Here is a 23,119-nt window from a genome sequence, read left to right on the forward strand (position 1 = left end):
GGGATGTCGGCCACAGCTCCATTACCACTGCTTGTACTGCAGCTCAACATTAATAAGAAAACCAGATTTTTTAAAACATCTGGATTTGTGTGAAAAGTCAACCACCCAGGCACCACTGACAGTGTCACCGCAGGCCACCACCCAGGCAACACCGAAGCCACCGCAGGCCACCACCCAGGCACCACTGCAGGCCACCACCCAGGCACCACCGATGCCACTTCAGGCCACCACCCAGGCACCACCTAGTAGGCTCTGTGTGAAGCCTGTCCTAAAAAAGAAATGTCCCATATGTCAGACCATAATGAATGAAAGGAACTTAAAAAGACACATTGAAAGGAAGCACATGGCCAAACAAAAAGACATAACCGCCACATCCCACCTTGACATTGAGTGTGTAGATCCTGAAAATGGGATCTATACTGTCCAAAAATCATTTCTTGGGACTAGTAACCCGCTGCATGTACAGAAGAAGCTATGGGGGGAAAATCAGCAGGTTTTTTGTGAATCTTCAGAATGCCAGGTGAACATGGAGCTAGCATGGAGGAGTGGGCTGAAAGCTTACCAGTGTATTCACCTGAGGTCTATAAATTACTGTTCATCATATGTTGCCAGTCCAACATTACAGGAAGATATACTCGAGGAGATGGTCCAAAGCAAGTGGTTTGGGAAGGACAAAATGAAAGTATGCCTTGATCAGCAACTACTTGCAACAAATCAGCACAAACCCCTTTCCATACAAACCAAAATTGGAACGCCTGAGACCAAAATTTGTATCTCTGTTTATGAGCCAAATATATCATACTACAGCCGGCTGGAAAGAGTGATCGTCTCATACGACACTAAAAAGAATTCATGGCACTGTGCATTTACAAAATCAACAAGATCGTGCACACACAAATACATAGCAAAATGGCATTTATTCCAAACAAGCCGCAGTCTTTTCCGATTGTGACAAGGCAGGGATTTGCTTTTCATGAGGTAAGTTTAATCAAATATATTGAACAAGGAAGAAATATGGTATATTGGTATGGTACAGTTGCTGTATGTGACAACATACTATTCTTCTTGAGAAAATAATAATTGAGTTAAAAATTCTTCTCACCACTGGCACATGTTTTCAGATGGACATGCCTTTGATCAGGGAGTGGTGGTGCCTTCTTCTAATGGAGCGTTTCAAAATAGAAGGGTATGACAATTCTAAGACATGTTAACAACACTCAGTGATCAACAAGTGACTTGCTAAGCTAGTTTAACATCTGGCTAAACTCACAGACCGGTAGTTGCCTCTTTAGTTGTGGCTTAGGAGGATCAAAATGAATAACAAGATCAGTAAAATATCAATTGACATGTAACACTATGTATGGCTGCCTTAAACAGGAATATTTATACATGTCAGTTGTGCACAAATTATTTAACTTTTCAAAATGTCATAATTTGGATTAATGTTTTGCTTGTTTTTAAGTCATGGGCAGCGGTTTGCATTCTGGACAACTGAGGCCATAAGCCTGATTAAGGGAGACCTGCCACCCGTGTTCAGAGTGCCTAGGCAGAGTGGCCTCACTACTCAAGTTCCACCCCACATTCAAGCAGTCAGTGGCCGCACTGAGGCTGAAAAGGCACTGGTGGACTTCATTGTGCACTCACAAGGAGCTGAGCAGCATTTGATGGTAATTTTCGAATTGTTTACATTTTCTCATTACTAGTGCTACATTTTTTTTGAAAAGGCACACTGCCCCTTTGTGTTAGGATTATTCTCAGAAATTGTATCACTCACCACTGAACTAACTAGCTCCTTTTTTAAGCTTTAGGATATGCATTTATGTATTTAATTCAACTGCTATTTATAGTCAGTATTTCAGGCAGTTCTCGCCACACAGCACACTAAATAAATAATTTCCCAATCCTTGCCTTAGAGTATACTTGGTGGCAAGCCATCCAAGTGGGCAGTGATGAAACAGGTCCCAGTCTACCTGGACAGTGAAGAGGAACAGAAAACTCTCTTCACCCATCGTAAGTCACTGCTAGACAGAACACAAGCAACAGTGAAATACACTGATGAGGTTCAGTTTATTTGTGAGGTTCTCTTTCCAGAGGTGAGTATATTCTTATGTGTGCTACAGAATTTTAAAAGCATGAATGGCAGATATTTGTATCAATTTAATTGCATAAAATTCTGTTTAGGCCATCATATATGGCATCTCTGCCTTACTGTAAATGCCATTTCATGGGAGGAGGCAGAGCAGGTCTTCCTGGCAGGGCCTGCTGTCGATCAAAGGTAAGGGGAGAGAAGTAGGAATTTCTGAGTACATTGATGGTTCTTCTATTCCAGTATTTATCATTTTGTCTGTTTTCAGTGAAGTGGACAAGTTCTGCAGGAGGCTGGAAAGGCAGATGAGGAAGGAAGGAGCGCTGCCATAATATGAAGGCTATTTGTTGAAGCCTGTGAAATAAAACATTTGAAACCATTTCATTCATTCATTCATTGTTGGACATTTTAAGACTGTCTTGTCATTATAACCCAATGCAATAGAACATTTAAAAGCATCTAATTTCATTGAAGGTTAATTAGTTCAAAATATTTTTTTTAAGTAATCCAAGCTTCACAAACAATTAGATCTTGGTGTTTTTATTTATTTATTTAGTCCAAATTATGTTTTTAAAATAATCCAACCTTCACAATTACATCTTCTTTTTTTTGTATTTGTTTTTTAAAATGTATTTATTTCGTCAAAAGATTCTTTAAAAATAATCAGAGCTTCACAAATAATTAGATCTTGGTGGGGGTTTTATTATTTATTTATTTAGTCCAAAGATTTTTTTAAAGGTAGAAAGTAATCTGATAAGCTTCACAAACAATGATTCTTGATCCTCGTTGCAGTTTTACAGTCAATCAGTAGGTGGCACTGTCAAACAACCACAAGGGGTCTGAACGTGCAGGTCCATACGTGCGGGTCTGAATCTGCGGTCTCCAGGTCTGCAGAGACATAGCCTATTGGTTCACAGGAAGGTCAACCTCTCCCTCTCTCTAACACATACACTGTCAGCGCTTACGAAACTACATAATCAATTGCAAAATAGGGAAAATATAGGTACAAAAGTATAAGAAAATCATAGTAAAGTATGTTGAAAATTATGACAAATTAAATGGTATGTAAAAAAAGATAATATATAATTTAGAACAATATAGTAGTTTCTTGCAAAATATGAAAAGAAAATAAGGCATTGCGTAGTATAAAAAAGTCATGGAATAGCCTGTAAAAAATATCATTACAAAATAATGTCATATGTCGAAAAATATTTTCTCATAATCTCTATGTCACCCCACGGTGACTGATGCAGAGGTATTCTCTGGTGATATTCCATAAAAAGCCATTCAAGTTAGAACAAATCAGTGGTATATGCATATCCACTGATCCTAAAATTGAAGTGATATAATTGGTAATATATTAGCTGGGATTGCATGCTCCATATATCTTGTGATATCTGTGAATCCTGCAGTCTCATTTGAATACAGGAAATTAGAGACAACGGAACAAAGAGCAGCCTACTCTCTCATGGAAAGCAGTTCATGGATGAAGAGGTGATATGGATTATATTCACGGCAGCTATTGTTCCTGATTTGCATGATGCCTGCACTGCCGACACAAACAGGCCTGTTTCCCTTTAGCATGTTCATCAGATTATACATTTCCCGTGTGGGACGAATAAATGTTTTCTGATTCTGAGATTGTCCTCTTGTGGAAATGTGGTGTAATTACATGATGAAACACCATTGATTTAAAAGGTTGCTGCATTGTTTCAGCATGAAACCTCTCAAGAACACAATGAAACAAAAACTCAAGCCAAGATATCCTGTTTTGTTTGTTTTTTCAAAGGCAGTTTGTCATTTGTTTGAGGCCAGGCTATAAGGACAGTGCATGTTGTAAAGCCCCTCTTGACGTCACTTGACTTTAGTATTTAGTGAAATATTGATTAGAGCCACTTTAAGTAACTTTGTTAATGCTTTTACATTGTTGTATTATTGTTTTTACAGGATCTGAATACTTCATTCATATGACACCATATTGGTATTTTCATTCATCACATTTAAAAACACATTTTTTTAAATGTCTTTGTGTCTTAAAGAACGAGTCTTTAAAGTTGCTTTATTCTGCTGATTGTCATTATGTTACAAAAGTAATCAAAGGAGTTTCAGGCGGACGACACAATGATTTTAGCCTTTGCAGAACATTTACATGAAAATGATATACAACAATGATAACTTTATATCACCTGTCCAACTCAATAAGTGACATACAATGAAAGCAGGAGGGCCATCAAATACACTTACCAAAATAAAATCTAAAAACTGTTAAAATACTAAAGGACAAAATAAAGTATAAATGTATTAAATATATTAATTATGATGCGCATTCTCTCCTCATGTCATGAGATCATGTGCAATTCAAACCTATTTTAATGTTAGTTTCAAGCCCTGTGAACCCAGTGTGTGTGTGTGTGTGTGTGTGTGTGTGTGTGTGTGTGTGTGTGTGTGTGTGTGTGTGTGTGTGTGTGTGTGTGTGTGTGTGTGTGTGTGTGTGTGTGTGTGTGTGTGTGTGTGTGTGTGTGTGTATGTGATCATGCAAAATATTATAACTGTGTTACTTATTAACCCCTGTCCTACTTCCTGTGGCAGATATGAATACTGTACAGAGGGCCGTTTATTCAGCAGCAACAGGTGATCAGTGTGAAATCAGCAGGTGTTGTAAACAAATATTGCCTAATGCTTTGGAACTTTTTCTGATATTCCAAGATATGCATAGAGAAGATTTATAATACGTGTTGGGTGTGGAGGTTAATTTTGTTGTAGTTAATGTATTAAGTTGTTAGCATGTTCTTATGATCACACTCTCTGTAAATGATCCACATTATTAACTGTGAGGAGTCATGCTTAATCTGTTCTGTTGAACGTGTGCAGGCCTGGTTGTGAGATTATTCTACAAAACCCAGTAGAGAAGTTATTAACATGAAGAGTTAGGTTAGCAATTCTTTCGGATTCATGATAAAACGGCAATGGAATAAATACTGACCTGGTACTAAGACTACATCACGTCTGATGCTGCTTCACTATTACTGTAGCAGCCACATAGACCTAACGAACCACCTATAGCAACACCTTAATGACATTCAGTAACGAGCGGTGCAGTTAGCATCCAAGGGCTCCCTCGATTAAAAAGCAATGGGATTTTAGCCTTGGATTTGGAAAATGATAGAAAATAAGATCTGTGGCAAACAGCCTTTTGTGATATAAGATATAATATAGGGTTAATGCAATCGGCAGGAGTAAAATGCTAGCGTTAGGCTATAAATTAACTACATAACAGTCGCCTAACTCCAAAATGCTGAGCTAAAGGTGGCTAATGGTTGGCCTGATGACGTTTATTTGTCCTATTTAGTCACTTAGTCACCATTTTTAACAACATGTAAACACTCTAGAAATTCTCCATTGGGTATTACCTGACTAAAAAAAAGCATTGACTTTGAGAAGAGGAAGCCTGAAATTGCTAAAATGCTAAGTCATTTCCTGGTTTAGGACTAATTCCTGTACCACGCTGTTGCTCTGTTACTCAAAGGGAAGTCCCTGCTCAAGATGCAATGACGTCAATGTTACTAACTTAGTGAGTTTTTCCGTTGATATGCAATAATATATATAGACTCATTTTGATCAAAGTCTAATTATAGGTGAGGCTCAGATAAGAATACGTTTAAAGATTATATTATGGCCACTATTGTGAGTTTCACCCTAGCAACTAAAGTTTGTATTTGTGTGTGGGTGGGTGTGTGTGTCAGTGGGATGGGCTAACCACTGCACCTGTAACTCAGCACCTAGGAGAAGGCAGACAGAGGGGTGAATGTGGACAGGAAACCAGAGAGATCTAGAATACATGACAGATCAGAGGGATCGTGCTTGGACTACCATCAGCTCACTTTAGCTCTTACTGTTTTTTATTTATTGAAGTGATTTGCTACTGTTACCCACAGGAGAGGCATCTAACACCTGTACCTTGGAGACAAGACCATTTAACTTGATTTCCACTTGTGCATTGAGTGTAGTTCTGTGTAAAAACGGACTCCTCTGAGAAGAAACATGGATTAAAGCATCAAGTGAGACTAAAGTTGCTATTTTCCTGCCACTTCGCAGACAGTCTCATAAAAAGGGGTCCTATTCCTCTGCAGGTGCCACATTAGCATAGAGATAGAGATATACAGAGGTCAGAAGCACAGTGAAGTAGAACGCAGTTTCCCAGAGTGTTGTCTTGCTAGAAGGCTAAAATCCATGAGTTGAATAACTTTTTGGAGTGAAGAGGCTGAAAGTCGGTCCTGAGTCTCCTGGAGTCACACAGCTGGGAGGAGAACGTTTCAAACAGGTGAGTGTCACACCAAAGGTGGAAAGCAACTAAGTACATTTGGTAAGTACACTGTTTCCATTGTAAGCTACTATATACATTACCTTAACAAAGTTGTACACACATAATGTATATCTATATATGTAGGCATAAATGTTTATGTATATATAAAAAAATCTATAAATATATATGTCCCAGTGAAATGATTCCATGTATAATTAATGTAGTTCAACTTTAGTTAATATTGTTTTATATTTAATAATTATTGAAATGATAATATGTATTATTGACTATTTATTAGTAATGTTATAATGTATGTTTTTTTAAGAGTGTATCGCACTCATTATAAATTAGTAGATTTTATAATAAGTACATTTATAAATGTAAATATATTATAAATGTAAATAGACATGATTTGCTAATCAACAACAAAAATATATACCATTTAAAATACAATTTAAAATATTTAAAAAATACTTTTTAAAGTATAATTTGTATATTATACATAATATGTATGTAAACATACAGATTATGTATAATATGTATGTTTACATACATATTATATAAAATAATTTTATATAGCATATAAAAGGTTATAAAGGGTGCAACAATAATCAATAACATCATACATTATAATATTACTAATATTTTGTAAAACTATATATTATTATATTAGTATACCTGTAGTTGATTGATGATGCTTATTATGAAGCATTATTGATCAGACAGTATTTTCAGACATTTTCCTCATGATTGAAGTACCGAAATGATCAGCAGGTTCAATCCTCTGTTACACGTGCATTTAAATCAGTTGCTTTAATAAAAATGCAAAAATTAGCAGAGACACCTGGTACCTGGCAGAATAAAGTTCATGGTATATTAAAATTTGTTGACCAGTAAGTGAAAGAGATAATGAAATTACTGAGTATTTCCCGCTTCAGTAAAAGTTTTTAATGGAGGAAACACGACCCTGGAAACAAAATGCCAGTACAGAGAAATGATCTGACGTTTCCACTTTCATCCGCTCTCTGCAAGGTAACATTCACAAAAGATATCGTGCTAATAATGTCACACTGTAACATGAGAAACTGAGAGAAACTTACTTTTTTTGTGTCTGGTTGGAATTGTCTATGTGGAGGAGTGAAAAAGGTCAAAAAGAGATAAATATTAGGAACCAAATGTTGGCTCAGCAGACCATTCAGCATAAATAAGAAGTGTTTATGTTTGATTTGTGCAGGTCTAGCCACACTACTTCTGGACTTCCCCTGTATGTGTAACCTGTGACTGGACATGTGACATATTTCATTTTAACTGAAATATGTCACATGTCCAACATGATTGGTCCAGAGGTCTACTACCTGCTAGACATCACAACCTTTGAACACTCTCATGTGCACACACACACACACACACACACACACACACACACACACACACACACACACACACACACACACACACACACACACACACACACACACACACACACACACACACACACACACACACACACACACACAGTAAACACGGTGGTTGGTAACACAATGACTACACCCACAACGCTGTACACGCAGTGACCACAGACTGTGTTTTCTAATAGTAATGTATTGAGCATTACTATTAGACCTGTCCAGTTTAGCATGTTAGCATACTACAATTTGGTTATTATCATAAAGCACAGAATAAAGACATTACATTTGCAGGGGTTTTGCCACGAACTAAAATAATAAAATTGTTCTCATTAAGGGGCTAAGGGAAAAGTCAGAGGATCATGAAAGTCATTTAGTTGTATACTGAAAACCCATCTATTTCGATTGTACCTTGGCAATTAAGTTATTGCTGGGGGAAAAAGCACTATTTGAGTTTAATCAGGCCTTTATAAAAATGCACCAGCACTTACTATGGTACGATTGTCTGAGGGGAATATATCTGCACTTTTCTTGTTGTTCGGAGTTTGAATCCTTATGGTTTTGCACTCATTGTAAGTCGCTTTGGATAGAAGTGTCAGCTAAATGACATGTAATGTAATAGAAAAAATCATCATGTTATGGTGAATTTTAAAATGGTATGCCATTGTATTCAGTTTGCGTTCAGAGATGAAAGGTCAGGGGATCCTTAAAGTCACTAAAGCCAGCCTCTGGGAGCCGGATATCTGTAAAAACATTTCACTGGATTTTCATGGATCCCTAACATTAGCAGTGTTCATCCTCTGAGGAAGATGAAGTCTTTAGTCACACAATTAAGAAAAGATAATGTGTTGTAATGTGACTACTCATTTTCAACAAAAAAAAGCAATGGGATTTTCCACTGGATTTTTTTATTTCAGAAAAATAAGGAACCCTGTAAACAAACACACGTCTATATTACTTAAATGTTCTGATAAGCAGGATAATCTCTTCATCTTATCACCACTTTGGGATTTTTAAAGCGTAAATGCAATCAGAAGTAAACTAAAAACTAACATTAGGCTACAGATCTTCTACATGACAGTCACGTGACTTCACGCCCCCACCGCTAAGCTAACGGTGGTTAATGTTTGGCATGATGACGTTTAGTAGTCTCTTTTAGACACTTGTTAGAAACCGCTGTTTTTATGACACATATAAGCTTCGGAAATTCAATAGTGAGGTATCGACTGACAAAAAACTTTGACTTCAAGGAAAAGGGAAGTGGTAAAATGTTCCTTTCGAGGTTTTAGGACTCATTCCTGCACCACTCCTTTATATCAAGCAGCCTTCTTTACGGTCCAGGTGCACAAGCCTTCATGACACCATAGAATAAACACTTAATCTTGTTTAAAAGAATATATATTACTTTCAGTTGGCAATTTAGATTGTTTTCTGCAACACCTACCACCAAATGGCTGCCCCCCCCACCCGTTCTCCCCCCGAATGAAAGGCAGAGGAAGTCGATACTCGCCATCACTTCAGAGTTCAATAGAATCTACATCAAAGGGACAAAGGAGCCGAACAATGATCAGCTGGCTGCGTGTATCAGCTCAAGAAGAGAAACAATAAAACAATGTGGGTTAGTTTCTGTTTGCTCAGCTGGGGCCTGAAGGCATCACCTGCTGCCCTGCAGCTAAATAGCTAGCAGCTGAGACAATTAGCTGAGGAGGATCTGTTAAAGGCAAATAGTGGAACAGGAAACCGAAGTGCAAACTCATCTCTACGGAGATTCTGCTGATACTTCTCATATCGTTCCCTTACTTCAGGGGTGTCCAAACTATGGCCCGGGGGCCAAATGCGGCCCGCAGGCCATTTTGAATCAGTATAATGCAATATGGACCACAAGTTAAACTTTTGCTTGTCTTATATTGTACTTTTCAAATATATATGTTCAACTATATTAATGTGCCCAATTTTCAAATAAATTTTGTAATTTAAAATGTAAAACATTTTCTAACAAATCTTAGTTGATAATAAAAAAAAAACAATAACCTATTTCTATAACAAGCTTGAAATGGAACCTTCATATTTACTCTTATTATCAGCTATCTGAGGCTTCTGTTTTAAGGAATGAGCTGCCAACAACATGAATGAAACCCTAAAGACGATGGGATGTAGGCAGTTTTTTCTGAACGCGTTTTCAAGTATCGCGCATTATTCACCTACATTTCATTTGATTTGCTAACTTATAACTTAACTTATGAGGCAATATTCACCTCTATAAGTGGCCCAGCTCTCTGTATATTTTTCATTATTTGGCCCCTCAGTGAAAAAAGTCTTGACAACCCTGCCTTACTTTGTTAAATACAAAGGGTATGTTAAGGTACGGTATGGTATGGTATGGTATGGTATGGTATGGTATGGTATGGTATGGTATGGTATGGTATGGTATGGTATGGTATGTTATGGTAGGGTAGAGTATGGTATGGTATGTTATGGTAGGGTAGAGCAGTGATTCTTAAACTAGGGGTCGCGACCCCAAACGGGGTCGGCAAAAACTTCCGTGGGGTCGCAAAATTATTTGTTACTTCAGTCGGAAATTAGCTGTTATAACACCTGGTGAAACAACGAAAATAAAATGTCAATACAATGAAAATCTGCCTTTTTCTCATTCCTACACGCTGTTAAGAGGGAGAGAGAGAGAGAAAAAAAAAAGTTGCCCAGCTTTAAATGGCGTTTCGAATCGTTTATTGGTCCTATGATAGAAACAATGTAACAATCTGCGCCCACTGTTCAAACTCAATTTCTTCCCGGTTTTTTTACAATACGTCATAGTTAACTCGCCACGTTACTAGCCACGTTTGTGATACTAGCCACTTTTTTAGCCACTAGCCTAGTTATAACTTTCATCAAAAATGGACAGGTGGCTGCTAAAAAACAATGATTTGAGCTCAGAAGTGCCATCTACCTCCAGTTGTGCACCTACTCCTCCGCGATCCTCAGATGGGACAAGTTTGGCCGGTGGTGAGAATAAAAAAGACCCACCAACGAGGCGTCGCCGATACCTGAAAGAATTTCTTAAATATGGATTCACGTGCCAGGTAAAACATGAGCTCGACCACCCACAGTGTGTTATTTGCGGCGATGTTCTGGCACATGAAAGTTTAAAGCCCACAAAAATGAGACGACATCTCGAAAGCCGACATCCAGATGATGCTCAGAAACCATGACATTTTTTTTACGAAAAGAAGCTGCGCTGCATGGGCAAAAGACCGTTGTGCATAGCCAAGCTACTGTGCCCACCAAAGCCTTGGCAGCGTCATACAAAGTGGCCCACCTTGTAGCCAAAGCACAAAAGCCACACACAATTGCTGAAAGCCTCATCCTTCCTGCAGCAATTGCGATGACCACAGCAATGCATGGTGAAAAGATCGCAAGTGTGCTTAAACAGATTCCCCTCTCCAATGATACCATGTCCAAACGCATTAACGACATCGCTAATGATATGAAATGCCAGCTCATCGAGAGAGTGAAAACAGCCGGTTTTCTTTGCAGTTAGACGAGTCTACTGACTTGACTAATGTAGCCCATTTAATGGTTTTCATTCGCTACAGTCATGACGGGAAACTGCATGAGGACATGCTGTGCTGCTCTCCGATGGAAGGAAGATGTACTGGTGGAGACATTTTTAACTGTCTTAATGGTTGGATGGAGGAGACAGGCCTGGATTGGGATAAATGCATAAGCATATGCACTGACGGTGCCGGGGCTATGATGGGAAAACACAAAGGGCTGAAAGCCAAGGTCCTTAGCGTTGCACCACATGTCAAGTTCACACACTGCATTATCCATAGGGAGGCCCTGGCATCCAAGACACTTGAACCCGAGCTTAACAATGTTCTTCAAACAGCAATCCAAATAGTGAATTCGATCAAATCGCGCCCTTTAAATTCACGACTCTTCGCCCTTCTCTGCCAGGAAATGGGGTCTGCACATGAATCCCTTCTTTTTCATTCAGAGGTAAGGTGGCTTTCACGGGGCAAAGTTCTTACACGCCTGTTCGAGTTGCGAAGCGAGGTGCGCACCTTCCTCTCAGACGTGCATTCCCCTCTTGCAGACCATCTCACTGACTCGAGATGGTTATCACGTCTTGCATACCTGGCGTGCATATTTGACAAATTAAATAGTCTCAACCTGTCACTACAAGGCCCCAGCACAAACATCCTGACCCTCTCAGACAAAGTGAATGCTTTCACAAAAAAATTGCAGCGTTGGGCAGCCCGTGCAGAGAGTGGGGACTTTGAAATGTTCTCGGAGCTGCACGACTTTTTGGAGAGTGACATGAATGCCAATTCATTGAAAGAGTCAATAACCTGTCATCTTCGTAGTCTCCTCGACAAATTCAATAAGTATTTCCTCACGGAGAATGTAGAGCCTTTTGACTGGGTACGACAACCATTCACCAACTGCTCCTCAAACAACCTGCCATCTGAGCTCGAGGATGCGCTGATTGAGCTGTCCAGCGACCGCACATTGCAGGCGTCGTTTGCCTCAAAAACTCTAGATGAATTCTGGCTGTCAGTTGTGCAGGAATACCCCGGGTTGTCCAAGGCTGCCATGGACATCCTCACGCCGTTTGGATCAACCTATCTGTGCGAAAAGACATTTTCGTCCCTGGCCTACATAAAGAACAAATACAGATGTCGTCTCAACAGCATGGAGGAGAATCTTCGTGTTGCTGTGAGCAGCATCGATCCCCGAATTGACCTGCTATGCTCGCGGAAGCAGGCCCATCCTTCTCATTGACATGGCGTCCGTATAAGAGGAAGTGAGATCGTTCCAATCATACACACTCTCTGTTGACTCTTGACTCCCGTTTGATTTGGACATTTGTTTCATTGCTTTGTTTGTTCCAGTTCTTGTTTGCGTTAATAAATTGTTGCCGCCCAGGCCTTTTCTTACACATTGCCTATTTGTTTTTGCTTGATTGACAGTCGTTACCATGGGTTTGCAATGCATAACGTTGTCCTGGCAACGCGATTTACAGCCCGCCCCCAAACAACCAAACTGCAGATGGCATTGCTGTTTCTTTCAAAATGTATGACTATCACTCAAATCATTGGAGACGCAAACTCGTAAATTAATTCACACAAAATCGTTCCTTTTCCATAAAATAATCGTCATACATTGTTAATTTGTTTGGATTGGAACAAAAAATCGGTTGCTACGGAAACGTGACGTCACACTTACACACTTTTGGGAAAGTGGGGTCACCAAACCTCTCCAGTTTTTTTTGTGGGGTCGTCAGACAAAAAGTTTAAGAACCACTGGGGTAGAGTATGGTATGGTATGGTATGGTATGGTAATGTAAGTTATGGTATGGTAGGGTAGGGTAGGGTAGGGTAGGGTAGGGTAGGGTAGTGTATGGTATGGTATGGTATGGTATGGTATGGTATGGTAATGTAAGTTATGGTATGGTAGGGTAGGGTAGGGTAGGGTATGGTATGGTATGGTATGGTATGGTAATGTAAGTTATGGTATGGTATGGTATGGTATGGTATGGTATGGTATGGTATGGTATGGTATGGTATGGTATGGTATGGTAATGTAAGTTATGGTATGGTAGGGTAGGGTAGGGTAGGGTAGGGTAGGGTAGGGTAGGGTAGGGTAGGGTAGTGTAGTGTAGGGTAGGGTAGGGTAGGGTGGGCTAGGGTAGGGTAGGGTATGGCAGGGTAGTGTAGGGTAGGGTATGGTATGGTAATGTAAGTTATGGTATGGTAGGGTAGGGTAGGGTAGGGTAGGGTAGGGTAGGGTAGGGTATGGCAGGGTAGGGTAGGGTGGGCTAGGGTAGGCTAGGGTAGGGGTATGGCAGGGTAGTGTAGGGTAGGGTAGGGTAGGGTATGGCAGGGTAGGGTAGGCTAGGGTAGAGTAGGGTAGGGTATGGTATGGTAATGTAAGTTATGGTAGGGTATGGTATGGTAATGTAAGTTATGGTAGGGTAGGGTATGGCAGGGTAGGGTAGGGTAGGGAAGGGTAGGGTATGGCAGGGTAATGTAAGTTATGGTAGGGTAGGGTAGTGTAGGGTAGGGTAGGGTAGGGTAGGGTAGGGTAGGGTAGGGTATGTCTTGCAATGTTGGTGAATTCTTTGAAATAAAAACCCCACTTATTTGCGTTACGGGTATAATATTTCCTAAATGCCATTAGTAATGCGTTATATTACTGCATTACAGCCAAAAGTAATACATTATTGTAACTCTGTTACTTTTGTAACGCGTTACACGCAACACTGGGTACTATATGGTATGATACCATACGGTATGGTACGATATGGAATGGTTTGATATTAAAAAGTATGAGGACCCCACTATGCACATGCCTTTGCATGCTATAAACCACAATATGAGCTAGATAAGTAGTCAACTCCAGATAGAGATTTCCTCCTCTGATCTGCTGTACAAATGACTCCTGTCAGGTGAGGTTGGGGCTTTGCAGATCTGTCGTTTAACCCTACGCTGAAAAGAGACGCATCACACAGTTCCTTTGAGTTGATACATTTAAATGTATTGAGCCTTTCAAACCGCTCTAGATTTGTAATTCGAGTAACACATATAGTTTGACCACTACTCCTTACATATAAACCCTAACAACACATGAACATTAACCATACATAGACATTATTATTAACAGTACATTAACCAAATTCAAATAAAAACTGGATATTCCTGGCACTTTAGAAGGCCCTAAACTGTTGAAGGCCCAGTATAGTATGCAACTTCTATAGGGAGTCTCTACTCCCTCTTTAGGTCTTGTGTTTTTGCTGTTAAAGTAAGTGTCATTGTGATCACTTTGAATATTGATGAATGATTAAATGTTTTTTACAATAAGCCTGACTTCAAATGTTACTCTTTCTCTCTAGCACACACACACACATGGTAACCTGAGTATGTGTGCATCCACTGCATATGAAGCCTCTTGAATTACACTGAAATATTGACAGTGCCATGTGAGGATAGTCACACACACACACTCATATAAAGACAGATACATGTGCACCTATGGATGCAGTTTTTTTGTCACAGATTATTTATGGTAATGTCTTTCTTAATATGTCTTCTCATCCCCTGTTCCCTCTCCTCAGCCCTCCTTCCGTCCCTCCATCATGGCAGAGCCTTCTCCCGGCTGGTGGAAGCTGACTTTCCTAAGAAGAAAGAAATCCCACCCAAAGGTCCTGTATGAGATCCCTGCAGAGTTTTCATCTCACTCCCCCACTGCTCAGCACGGATCTGGCTCAGTCACAGCGGTCTTGCCCGAGGACACACTGCACGACTCTCAGTTGGACGCCCGGCTGGAGAGGATCATGGATAAAACCACGGCCAGCAAGGGGCGCCACGTCAAGGTGTCTCACTCCGGGAGGTTCAAGGAGAAGAAGAAAGTTCGAGCCACTCTGGCAGAGAACCCAGAGATGTTTCCAGGAGGAGACCCCGCCAGGGATGAAAACCAGAGGGCCGGGAAGTGAAAGGACACACACATTAAAGTTTACTGGCGTTTGGGTATAGCCTCCCTCGTTGTTGGAACTTGATGCAGCCTGAAATGGGGGAAGCTCTGGGCATTAATATCTTATTTGGAGGACAGAATGACCAGTAATATCTTATTAAAAGTAAGTTGAATCCAGACTGTTTGAGGGAGAATGTTCAGGCTTTTTTGGATTAAAGAAGTTTGATATTTTCCTATTCACTTCAATACCAAACCAGTCTCCCAAGAACTGCATTATGAGGCCTGCTGTCAGCTGACGCCCAAATTGGGGATTGCAGGCATTGATCCAGGACAATGCACAGGATCTACTAGACTGCAGGAAAGCCACAATGACTGGACCTTAAAGGCTTCATTCAAGAATCTTTACAGAAATGTGCCTCCAACTTCAGAAATACCCTTTGGAAGGGCTAACTGAAATTTACAGGAAAACCAAGTTTATCTACCTTTAAACAATACATAAATAAATATTAACCTGAAGATATCAAAATGACAAGGTAAACTCACTTGACTCATTTATCAAATTAAATATCCTCAATTAAACAATCTGAGTACTTAAAGTCTTGTACTATCACTTGTCATAATGTTGATTTATGGAGTCATGCTGTTTGAGTTGTTGAATCATCATTGAACAAGCACTTTATGAGCGTCTCCAAAAAGACACTGGGTAATTTGAGCACTAGTTTAAAGTTGTAGTCCACTTCCTGGATTTATATATAGAATTAGCAGGTTTACGTAGCCATGTCTGTCTCTATAGTTTTACTTTGTAACAGGCTTTAAATCTTCTAAAACCTACTTAGACACTTTTGATACTTGAGTGATTGTTGTTTCCTCTGTATTTTTAAACCATCTGTTATTTTAGCTGTTATTTTCTTTTATCCAGGCAAATTCTGCACATGTTTTTGCCAGTGAAGGCCAGGAGAGGGCATCATCGCTTCACATTCAACAGATGTCTGTGCTTTAAACACTCCTCCATTAAGGGTTTCTCTCAATCTCTATGATTGAACCTCACATCCAATCAGTAGTTAGCCTGCTGTCTGTCTCTAAAGATCACTTACAAATTCCAGGACTCATTTTAGCTGTTGATCAATGCTCCAACATTCAGTATAGGCACAGAAATATTTTTTGGTCGGAAATAAATGTCTAATTTTCAGTAAATGATTTGTTGTCTTTAATGCTATTTAAGACTTATAACCATGACAAGTATAACAGCTGTGTGAAATGTTGGGCGATGTTACACTGTCTGTATAAAGGCGCTGTGGGCACTTTATACCTCACACCATCTAACAACCTCATCAAGATCGCTCTACCTAACTGTTGGGTAAAAATCTGAAATATGTACAATAAGAGGTATTCTCTCACATACACATGCTTTAGTACAAGCCGACATGTTCATCTACCAGTCCAATAGCCTTTTACCGCGTCCATCAAAAGTAGCTTACTTGGGCAGAAAGCAGAAACTCTGGAGATGATTCTCAGGTGAATAGCCATTACTGAGCATCCACTAGCTGCTACATATTCAGTGTGACAGGTGTGTGGCTGGATGTGGAGCAAATGTCTGCTGAATATCCAACCTCAAACTAACTCCACAGTCGGTGAACCCCTCAACAAACAAGCTCCCCATCGTTATTAGGACAGCAGAGAATCTACGGACAGAAAACTCACCTGTTGTAACCACACCTTGGCCAAAGGTCTTTCTGTTTGAAGCACCGGGAAAGGTTTTGTTTTAAAAGTCAGCTATTATGCAAAGCCCAGTTTCATGTCTTTTATACATAAATGTGTCCCCTCTTTGTTAAGAAAATCGGAAAGTTTCAGGAAAAAGATCCCCTCTCCTTCTGTCCATCTCTATAAAAACCTGTCTGAAAATGAGCTGATCGGATTTGGCCACTTTGTGATGTCACAATGTTTTTCTTGGTTGTGTAGCCATTAGCCAATCACCAATCAAGGTAACTCCCGCCCGCCTTATCACCTGAATATCCTCCTAAAGCATCATTGTGTTTTTTAAACCAATCACTTCTCAGAGGGGCGTGGCCAGCAAAAGCTCGTTAGCATTTAAAGCTACAGGCACTGAATCAGCACTTTCTGGAACAGGGCTGAAACAGAGGGGTTTATGGGATGCTACAATGATTTTTGGTGTTTCAGCCAGAGACAAGTTCTTTATATTCCTGAGACCTGGAATATATTGTTGAATAAGAGTATAATAAGGGACCTTTAAGTGTAGTTAATGCAGTAGCACTTGGGTTTATAGAAAATGTCAACCCAGTCTCACACATAAACGTGTAATAGCTGCGTTGGTCCACAGGGCAAGACGTACTCATTTAACGATTAACCCTCTCAAGACGTGACATATATTTTTTTTACTATGGATTTATAATGGCCAGTTCCCATGTCACGTGATCGTCAACTTTCCCGGTGTGAAAAGAAAAAACATGGCGGACACCGACTCATTTTTAGTGCAAAATCCTGAATTGTGGGATACTTTGGCCATTATAATGCCTTTTGATTACATTTCTAGCGAGAAGTGTATGTTCTACTTTCAGAACCTAAGTCCAGTGGATGTGTAGGATCTATAGTTTGATAGATATTACGGAGATTACTTCAGGTCTCGCCAGGCAAACGTATGCTATGCGCGCACTTCCTGTAAACGTTACATTGAAACGACTATCCCTCCCTTCATTTCTACTGACCAGCGTCCATGGCAAGTTATCGTCAATTCTCACGGTATTCCCGGTCTTGGAGTTGTCAGTTAGGTGTAAGCTGTCAAGGACACAGCGATCTCGTTCAATACAACATGAAGTAACATATTATCACTCCCAATTCGTTATATTGACGCTTGTTCAGGATCCCTTCTTGGCGTTACTTTCAAACGCACTGGGAAGCCCTTTAGCGTCACAATTATTGTTTGTTCTTCTTTATTTTGATTGTGTAATGTCGGACTTTTCGCCGTCAGTGAGGAAGAGAGTCAAAATGAACTGAAACAATCATGGATTTAGAAGTAGTTAAACCACATTGTCTGCTATCTGAGAGTGAGGATACACACGACTTGTGCCACAGTGCCATCTGGTGGGCAAAAGAGGAAAGCCTCTCATTGGTCACAGATTGAAAAACTGTTATTAGAGTAATATTTAGACAGACCTTTGGCCTGCTCTGTCCCATCAGACGAAACATGAATTAGGAAGTGTCCTATCAACCAACCAAACAATCAACTCTCAATCAATTCATCATTTCACCTATCAATGAACCAATCAATCCCTTCATAAATCAATCAACCAACAGATATATTAATAGTCAATTAATAATCAAACAAACAACCCATCAATCACGCAGCAACCAGCCATTCAATTAATCAACCAGTCAATCAAGCAGGTACTCTATTAATCAGTTTATGAATCCACCCACATATCTATCCATCCATCATCAATCCATCAATCTCTGTCCATCCATCTATCCCTCTGCTTGGTTGCACATGTTTTCTCTGCCGGGACAATATAACACATTTAAAGGAGTATCACTTTTTGTTAAGGTGCATCATAGACTCCCTTAAGGTCCAGAACGGAGGCTGTTGTTTTTGGTGCTAGATACGATGTGTGAACCTTTAAGACAGGGGTGTCAAACATACAAAACCGGCCCGCAACAGGGTCCAATCTGGCCGGTTGGATAACTATGCAAAGTGTTGAAATTACGGAGAAAAGATTAACTGCAATTTTCACAACTTGTATTTCATATGTAGAAATGTTATTAATTTTCAAGGTTGGGGGATAACTTAACCTTTTTTTGTAATAGTTCCCACTTTAGTTTGTATTGAGGTGTGTCAGGATTACTACACATATGTGGAAAATAACCTATAATAATTTCTAGATCTTGACAAGTTGTTTTAATAATAGAGTGAAATACTGTATTGTTCAGATACTGGTTACTAAATCTTTTTGTAGAGGCACTGTGATCTGTAAGCTGTAATGCACATGTGTGAATGATAAACTGAGGCACAATATTGTTGAAATTGCACTTATTCTTTAAAGAAATGTCAGGTTGTTCATAATGTTCTGTGAAAGGCTAGTTCATTAAATCTGCACATTTCAGAATGTTATTTTTTCACTAAACAAAGGAACAATTTGAAAAAAGGGGTTATTTATAGGTTATTATGCTATGATTTAACTGGTCCAGCCCACTTCAAATTGGCTGCATGTGACCCCTGAACTAGGAAGAGTTGGACCCCCCTGCTTTAAGGAGTTGAAGCTGCTAACGCTCAAGGCTAGTGACTGTAAGGCCTTCTTTGTAATTGTGGATTGATTCATCTATAAAACACTTTACAGAAGTTAGTGACAATACACAAGGCACACACAAAGACCACGAGGAGGCAAGAGGGTCTGTTTTCTCATCTTTAATAACACATTCATATCTATGCTCTGTTTTGTTTACAAGGAGTTTAAAACAAGTGTTGATGAGGACTAAATGAATCAGGCAGGCAGAGGGTGAAAGTCCATATACTGTAAAGACTAGAGGAGCGTCGGGTGGAGTAGGAAGAGCGGGGCATCCTCATGCTGCTGCACCACCACACCAAGAGGAGGACACAGAGGAAACAGAGCCCCCCCTCCTTCCAACTGCAGCTCCACAGTCAGCAACAACAGGTCCTTTTGCTTTTTAAACCATTCATTATTATTAAAGAAAATAGATCATGGATCAGTGTAGAAGGTCCTCGCAGGGCGCTCTAACTCATGTAGAAAGAAAATACTAAATGCACCCAAACACAAGAGATACAATCTGCTGTCATAAAAAAAGAGAAAAATTAGAAGCCAACCAAAATAAAATAAGAGTATTGTGAAGTAAAAGAAAAATGTAAGTTTAATTAAAATTAAGAAAAGGAATAAAAATCGAGAAGAAAGAGAATCTCATGTATGTTGGGTTTTTTTAAGTAAGAAAAAAAAAACAGGTGGCAAGTAGAATATTATTCCACTTCAGAATCCTTTGAAAACAACTAAAAATGGAGAAAGAAAATCATCTTTGGAAGAAGTAAAAGTATTTTTCCCGTAATAAACTATCAACTACAGTATATGGAGATGCCGATACCCAGTTATTCATTTACCTATAGTTCTATCGAGCAACTTTTTTATTTTTTGGGGATTTTTGTTATTTTTGTGTCCTTTTTCCAAAAAAAACCAAAAAAACATTTACCTATTTTTCCCAAGAGGTAGATCAAAAATTATATGGTTACAGGTGTCGTGCCCCTTGATCCAGGAGGTGAAATGACAGGGTTGGGGAGGGGGCAGCTGCTAGCATTAAGTGTCTGCATTAAGCTGTTAGTTCTGATTCAAAGGGAGGGGACTCATTGAATCGGCTTCCAACTCTGAGAAGTTGTAAAATAGAAACTATTTCAGAGCAGAAGTAAACGCCTCATTATGATTGGGCCAGGTCGACCAATCAGGTTACCTTGAGGGGGCGGGGTGTTTGTCTTTTTTGACATTCTTTCGTATTTAGTCGTTTATCTTTAGAGCCCCAGTTCTAAGCTGAAGAGGGACAATCTCAAAAACAAAAATATATTATAAGTGGAAGAGTGACGAAGAAGACATGGTGACGGTCCTTTCCGTCTTCACGTCTGTCCCACTGACTGTTGGCTCTCGTCTATGTGTGAAAAATAAAATAAAAGAAACAATCTTCGAGCTGAGTTTGTTTATGGTTGAGGTAGCGTTCCTAGTTATGTGTCAAGAGGTTTGTTTGTTTCGTCTCGGTAGCGCGTCCTTCTGCCGGGTCAGCCATTTTGTTTTATAATTTGTCGAGACTTGGCCGACGTTTCGCAAGAGTCTGTATGTCTGTCAGTTGTTGAGCGTCCGTCAGGGCTGAGCTACATGTTGTCAGGTCTTCTGCCGCCACAAACAAGGAGCAGGGTACAGTGAAATACCCACAACTCTCAAATCCCAAGCTTGAATTTAAAAAATGGTAATGAAAGGTTAAAACCAGTGAGCTTTGAGCCAATGAAGCATGTAGTTTACGTTAGTGCCGACCATGTTCCGAAGCACACATTAGCCTTTTAGATTTATGGAAAACTATCTCCCTCAAATCTATGTAGCATTTTAGCATCCTTTAGCTCATAATTTTGGTGACAAAATTTCTCTTTGAGCCACAGAATGTAGCTATTTTAGAAGATGCTAAACATTGGGAAGCTAAGGGCCAGATATCTTTCTCTTTTGTGAGCTAACACGTTAGCCGTCTCAACCTGAAAGGTGCAATATGTCAGTGTTGTGTTTACAGCTCGTGTTCGTTTGTTAGACCTCCATCACAATATTTTTAGACGAGAAAAATTGAATGTTAACAGAAAGATCTATGTCAAATCTTTAATTGTAGATTTCTGATGTCATCTACACCGAAAGAGACCAGGCAATTAGAGAAGGGGGCCCTGGGCATTCATATGCTGTTTGGGCACCTCAGGGCAGCGTACTCAGGCCATGTTCATTGAGAAACATATTTTTATTCTTCTTTCATTTTAATATGTGGGAAAGAAGGCAGAATGATGATTGTTTGCAATGACAATTAAATAATCCTTCAAGCTAACTTTAGTATGCCAAAAATCGTTTTGTATAATTGTGAAAAGAATGGCTACAGAAAATCTAAATATTTGGCCTGTTGTGTCTTTTAGAACATGGTCAGCAGTAATATTAAATAGCTTTTAGTGGGATAAAACATGCACTGGTGTCCTTTAAATCATGTCTGTGTGATGATGTTAGTGTTTTCCTGGCAGCAGAGAGGTAAAGCATATGAAACATGAGAGAGGTCCCAGTCAGAGTGAAGGTTGTCACTGCTTTTCTCTGAGAGCAGTATTCCAGGTTTCATGGCTCTATACTGCATGTTGGACTGAGCCCTTCTGTGTGCTGGCACAGTTACTGAGCTACATGTTAGTATGTTGTCCTATTTAGTTGCTGTTTTGTTAGATTTGTAAATTAAAAAAAATGAAAAGAACAAATCAAATTTTAGCATAAAGGGTCCGAACATTGGAAAAAAAGGTGGTTAAAGTAAATAAAAAGGTCTTGAACAGTGAGCAAAACGAACACGATGGAGACCAGCGCAAGAGAGGGCGAGGGACCCTGACGTTCCCGCCCGCTCCAAAAATGAAATGATTTCTTTAAATAAAAAGGCATTAAAACATGTCACTCTCCTTCCGGAGTACAGAAGGGCGAGGAGAAAGCATTGAATCATGTGGTGGAAGGACAGAGGGAAAGGAGATGGTTGAGATCATCTAAAACTCCCCCTCCTCCCTCAAGCCTTCTTCCCTTCAATTCTTTAAAATTGCATCAGGTGTTACAGGATGTTCTCAGTCCTTTTTCTTAGTTTGACGTTGTCGACATTTTTCATCAATTAGTGCAACAGTACGCCCCCAGATGTCACGTCCAAATAAAGCTTGCTGTATTGTCAAAAAACTCAATAAATCAAAGAAAGAAAAAAAGTATGGATCCTAACCAATCCAAATGACTGCAGGCTGAATAATGAATCCTAAATATGGTGTCTTGGTGGTTGTGAACAAAGCTCTATGGTTTGGAAAAGAGGTGGCAACTTGACACCGCGGTGAAGTTACCACCTCCGGGCAAAAAATGGAAGCATAGACACAATAGAATAGACGTTTCCCTGTGTGATGGGGAGCTGGTGGTGTGTGGCCGAGGGCAGGTAAGACTGTAAAAACATTGGGAGTAATCTGGCAGTGTCCGTCAGTGACTCGGTGCCATCTTCCCCTCTCAGCGGCTTTCCCATTCCTTCAAATTTTTCTCCAAAAATACAAAATTGTTGTGATGACTTTTTGAGCATCTTCTGTACAGGTTTGAATCTATT

At 39.7% G+C, this 23,119-nt stretch overlaps 2 protein-coding genes across 7 annotated transcripts; both read left to right on the top strand.

Annotated features, from left to right (window-relative positions):
• On the top strand, window positions 1-2,465 carry LOC134878570 (uncharacterized). Its single transcript, XM_063904676.1, has 6 exons — window positions 1-978; window positions 1,122-1,186; window positions 1,463-1,667; window positions 1,914-2,010; window positions 2,182-2,275; window positions 2,355-2,465. The coding sequence occupies exons 1-6, from the start codon at window positions 853-855 to the stop codon at window positions 2,416-2,418; spliced, it is 651 nt and encodes a 216-aa protein (XP_063760746.1). The 5' UTR covers window positions 1-852; the 3' UTR covers window positions 2,419-2,465.
• A 3,401-nt stretch (window positions 2,466-5,866) lies between these two features.
• prr15la (proline rich 15 like a) lies at window positions 5,867-16,462 on the top strand. Of its 6 annotated transcripts, none has more exons than XM_063904790.1 (3): window positions 5,867-6,449; window positions 7,328-7,421; window positions 14,913-16,462. In XM_063904790.1, exons 2-3 carry the CDS (start codon window positions 7,368-7,370, stop codon window positions 15,288-15,290), a joined length of 432 nt encoding a protein of 143 aa, XP_063760860.1. In that variant the 5' UTR covers window positions 5,867-6,449; window positions 7,328-7,367; the 3' UTR covers window positions 15,291-16,462. The 6 variants fall into 6 exon arrangements, with proteins under 6 accessions (XP_063760860.1, XP_063760861.1, XP_063760863.1 ...); XM_063904791.1 differs by having other exon boundaries at window positions 5,867-6,407; XM_063904793.1 differs by lacking the exon at window positions 7,328-7,421 and adding an exon at window positions 14,691-14,777 and having other exon boundaries at window positions 5,868-6,407.
• Window positions 16,463-23,119: the final 6,657 nt, after the last annotated feature.

The sequence above is a fragment of the Eleginops maclovinus genome, chromosome 16, assembly GCF_036324505.1.
Source record: "Eleginops maclovinus isolate JMC-PN-2008 ecotype Puerto Natales chromosome 16, JC_Emac_rtc_rv5, whole genome shotgun sequence".
Lineage (NCBI taxonomy): Eukaryota > Metazoa > Chordata > Actinopteri > Perciformes > Eleginopidae > Eleginops > Eleginops maclovinus.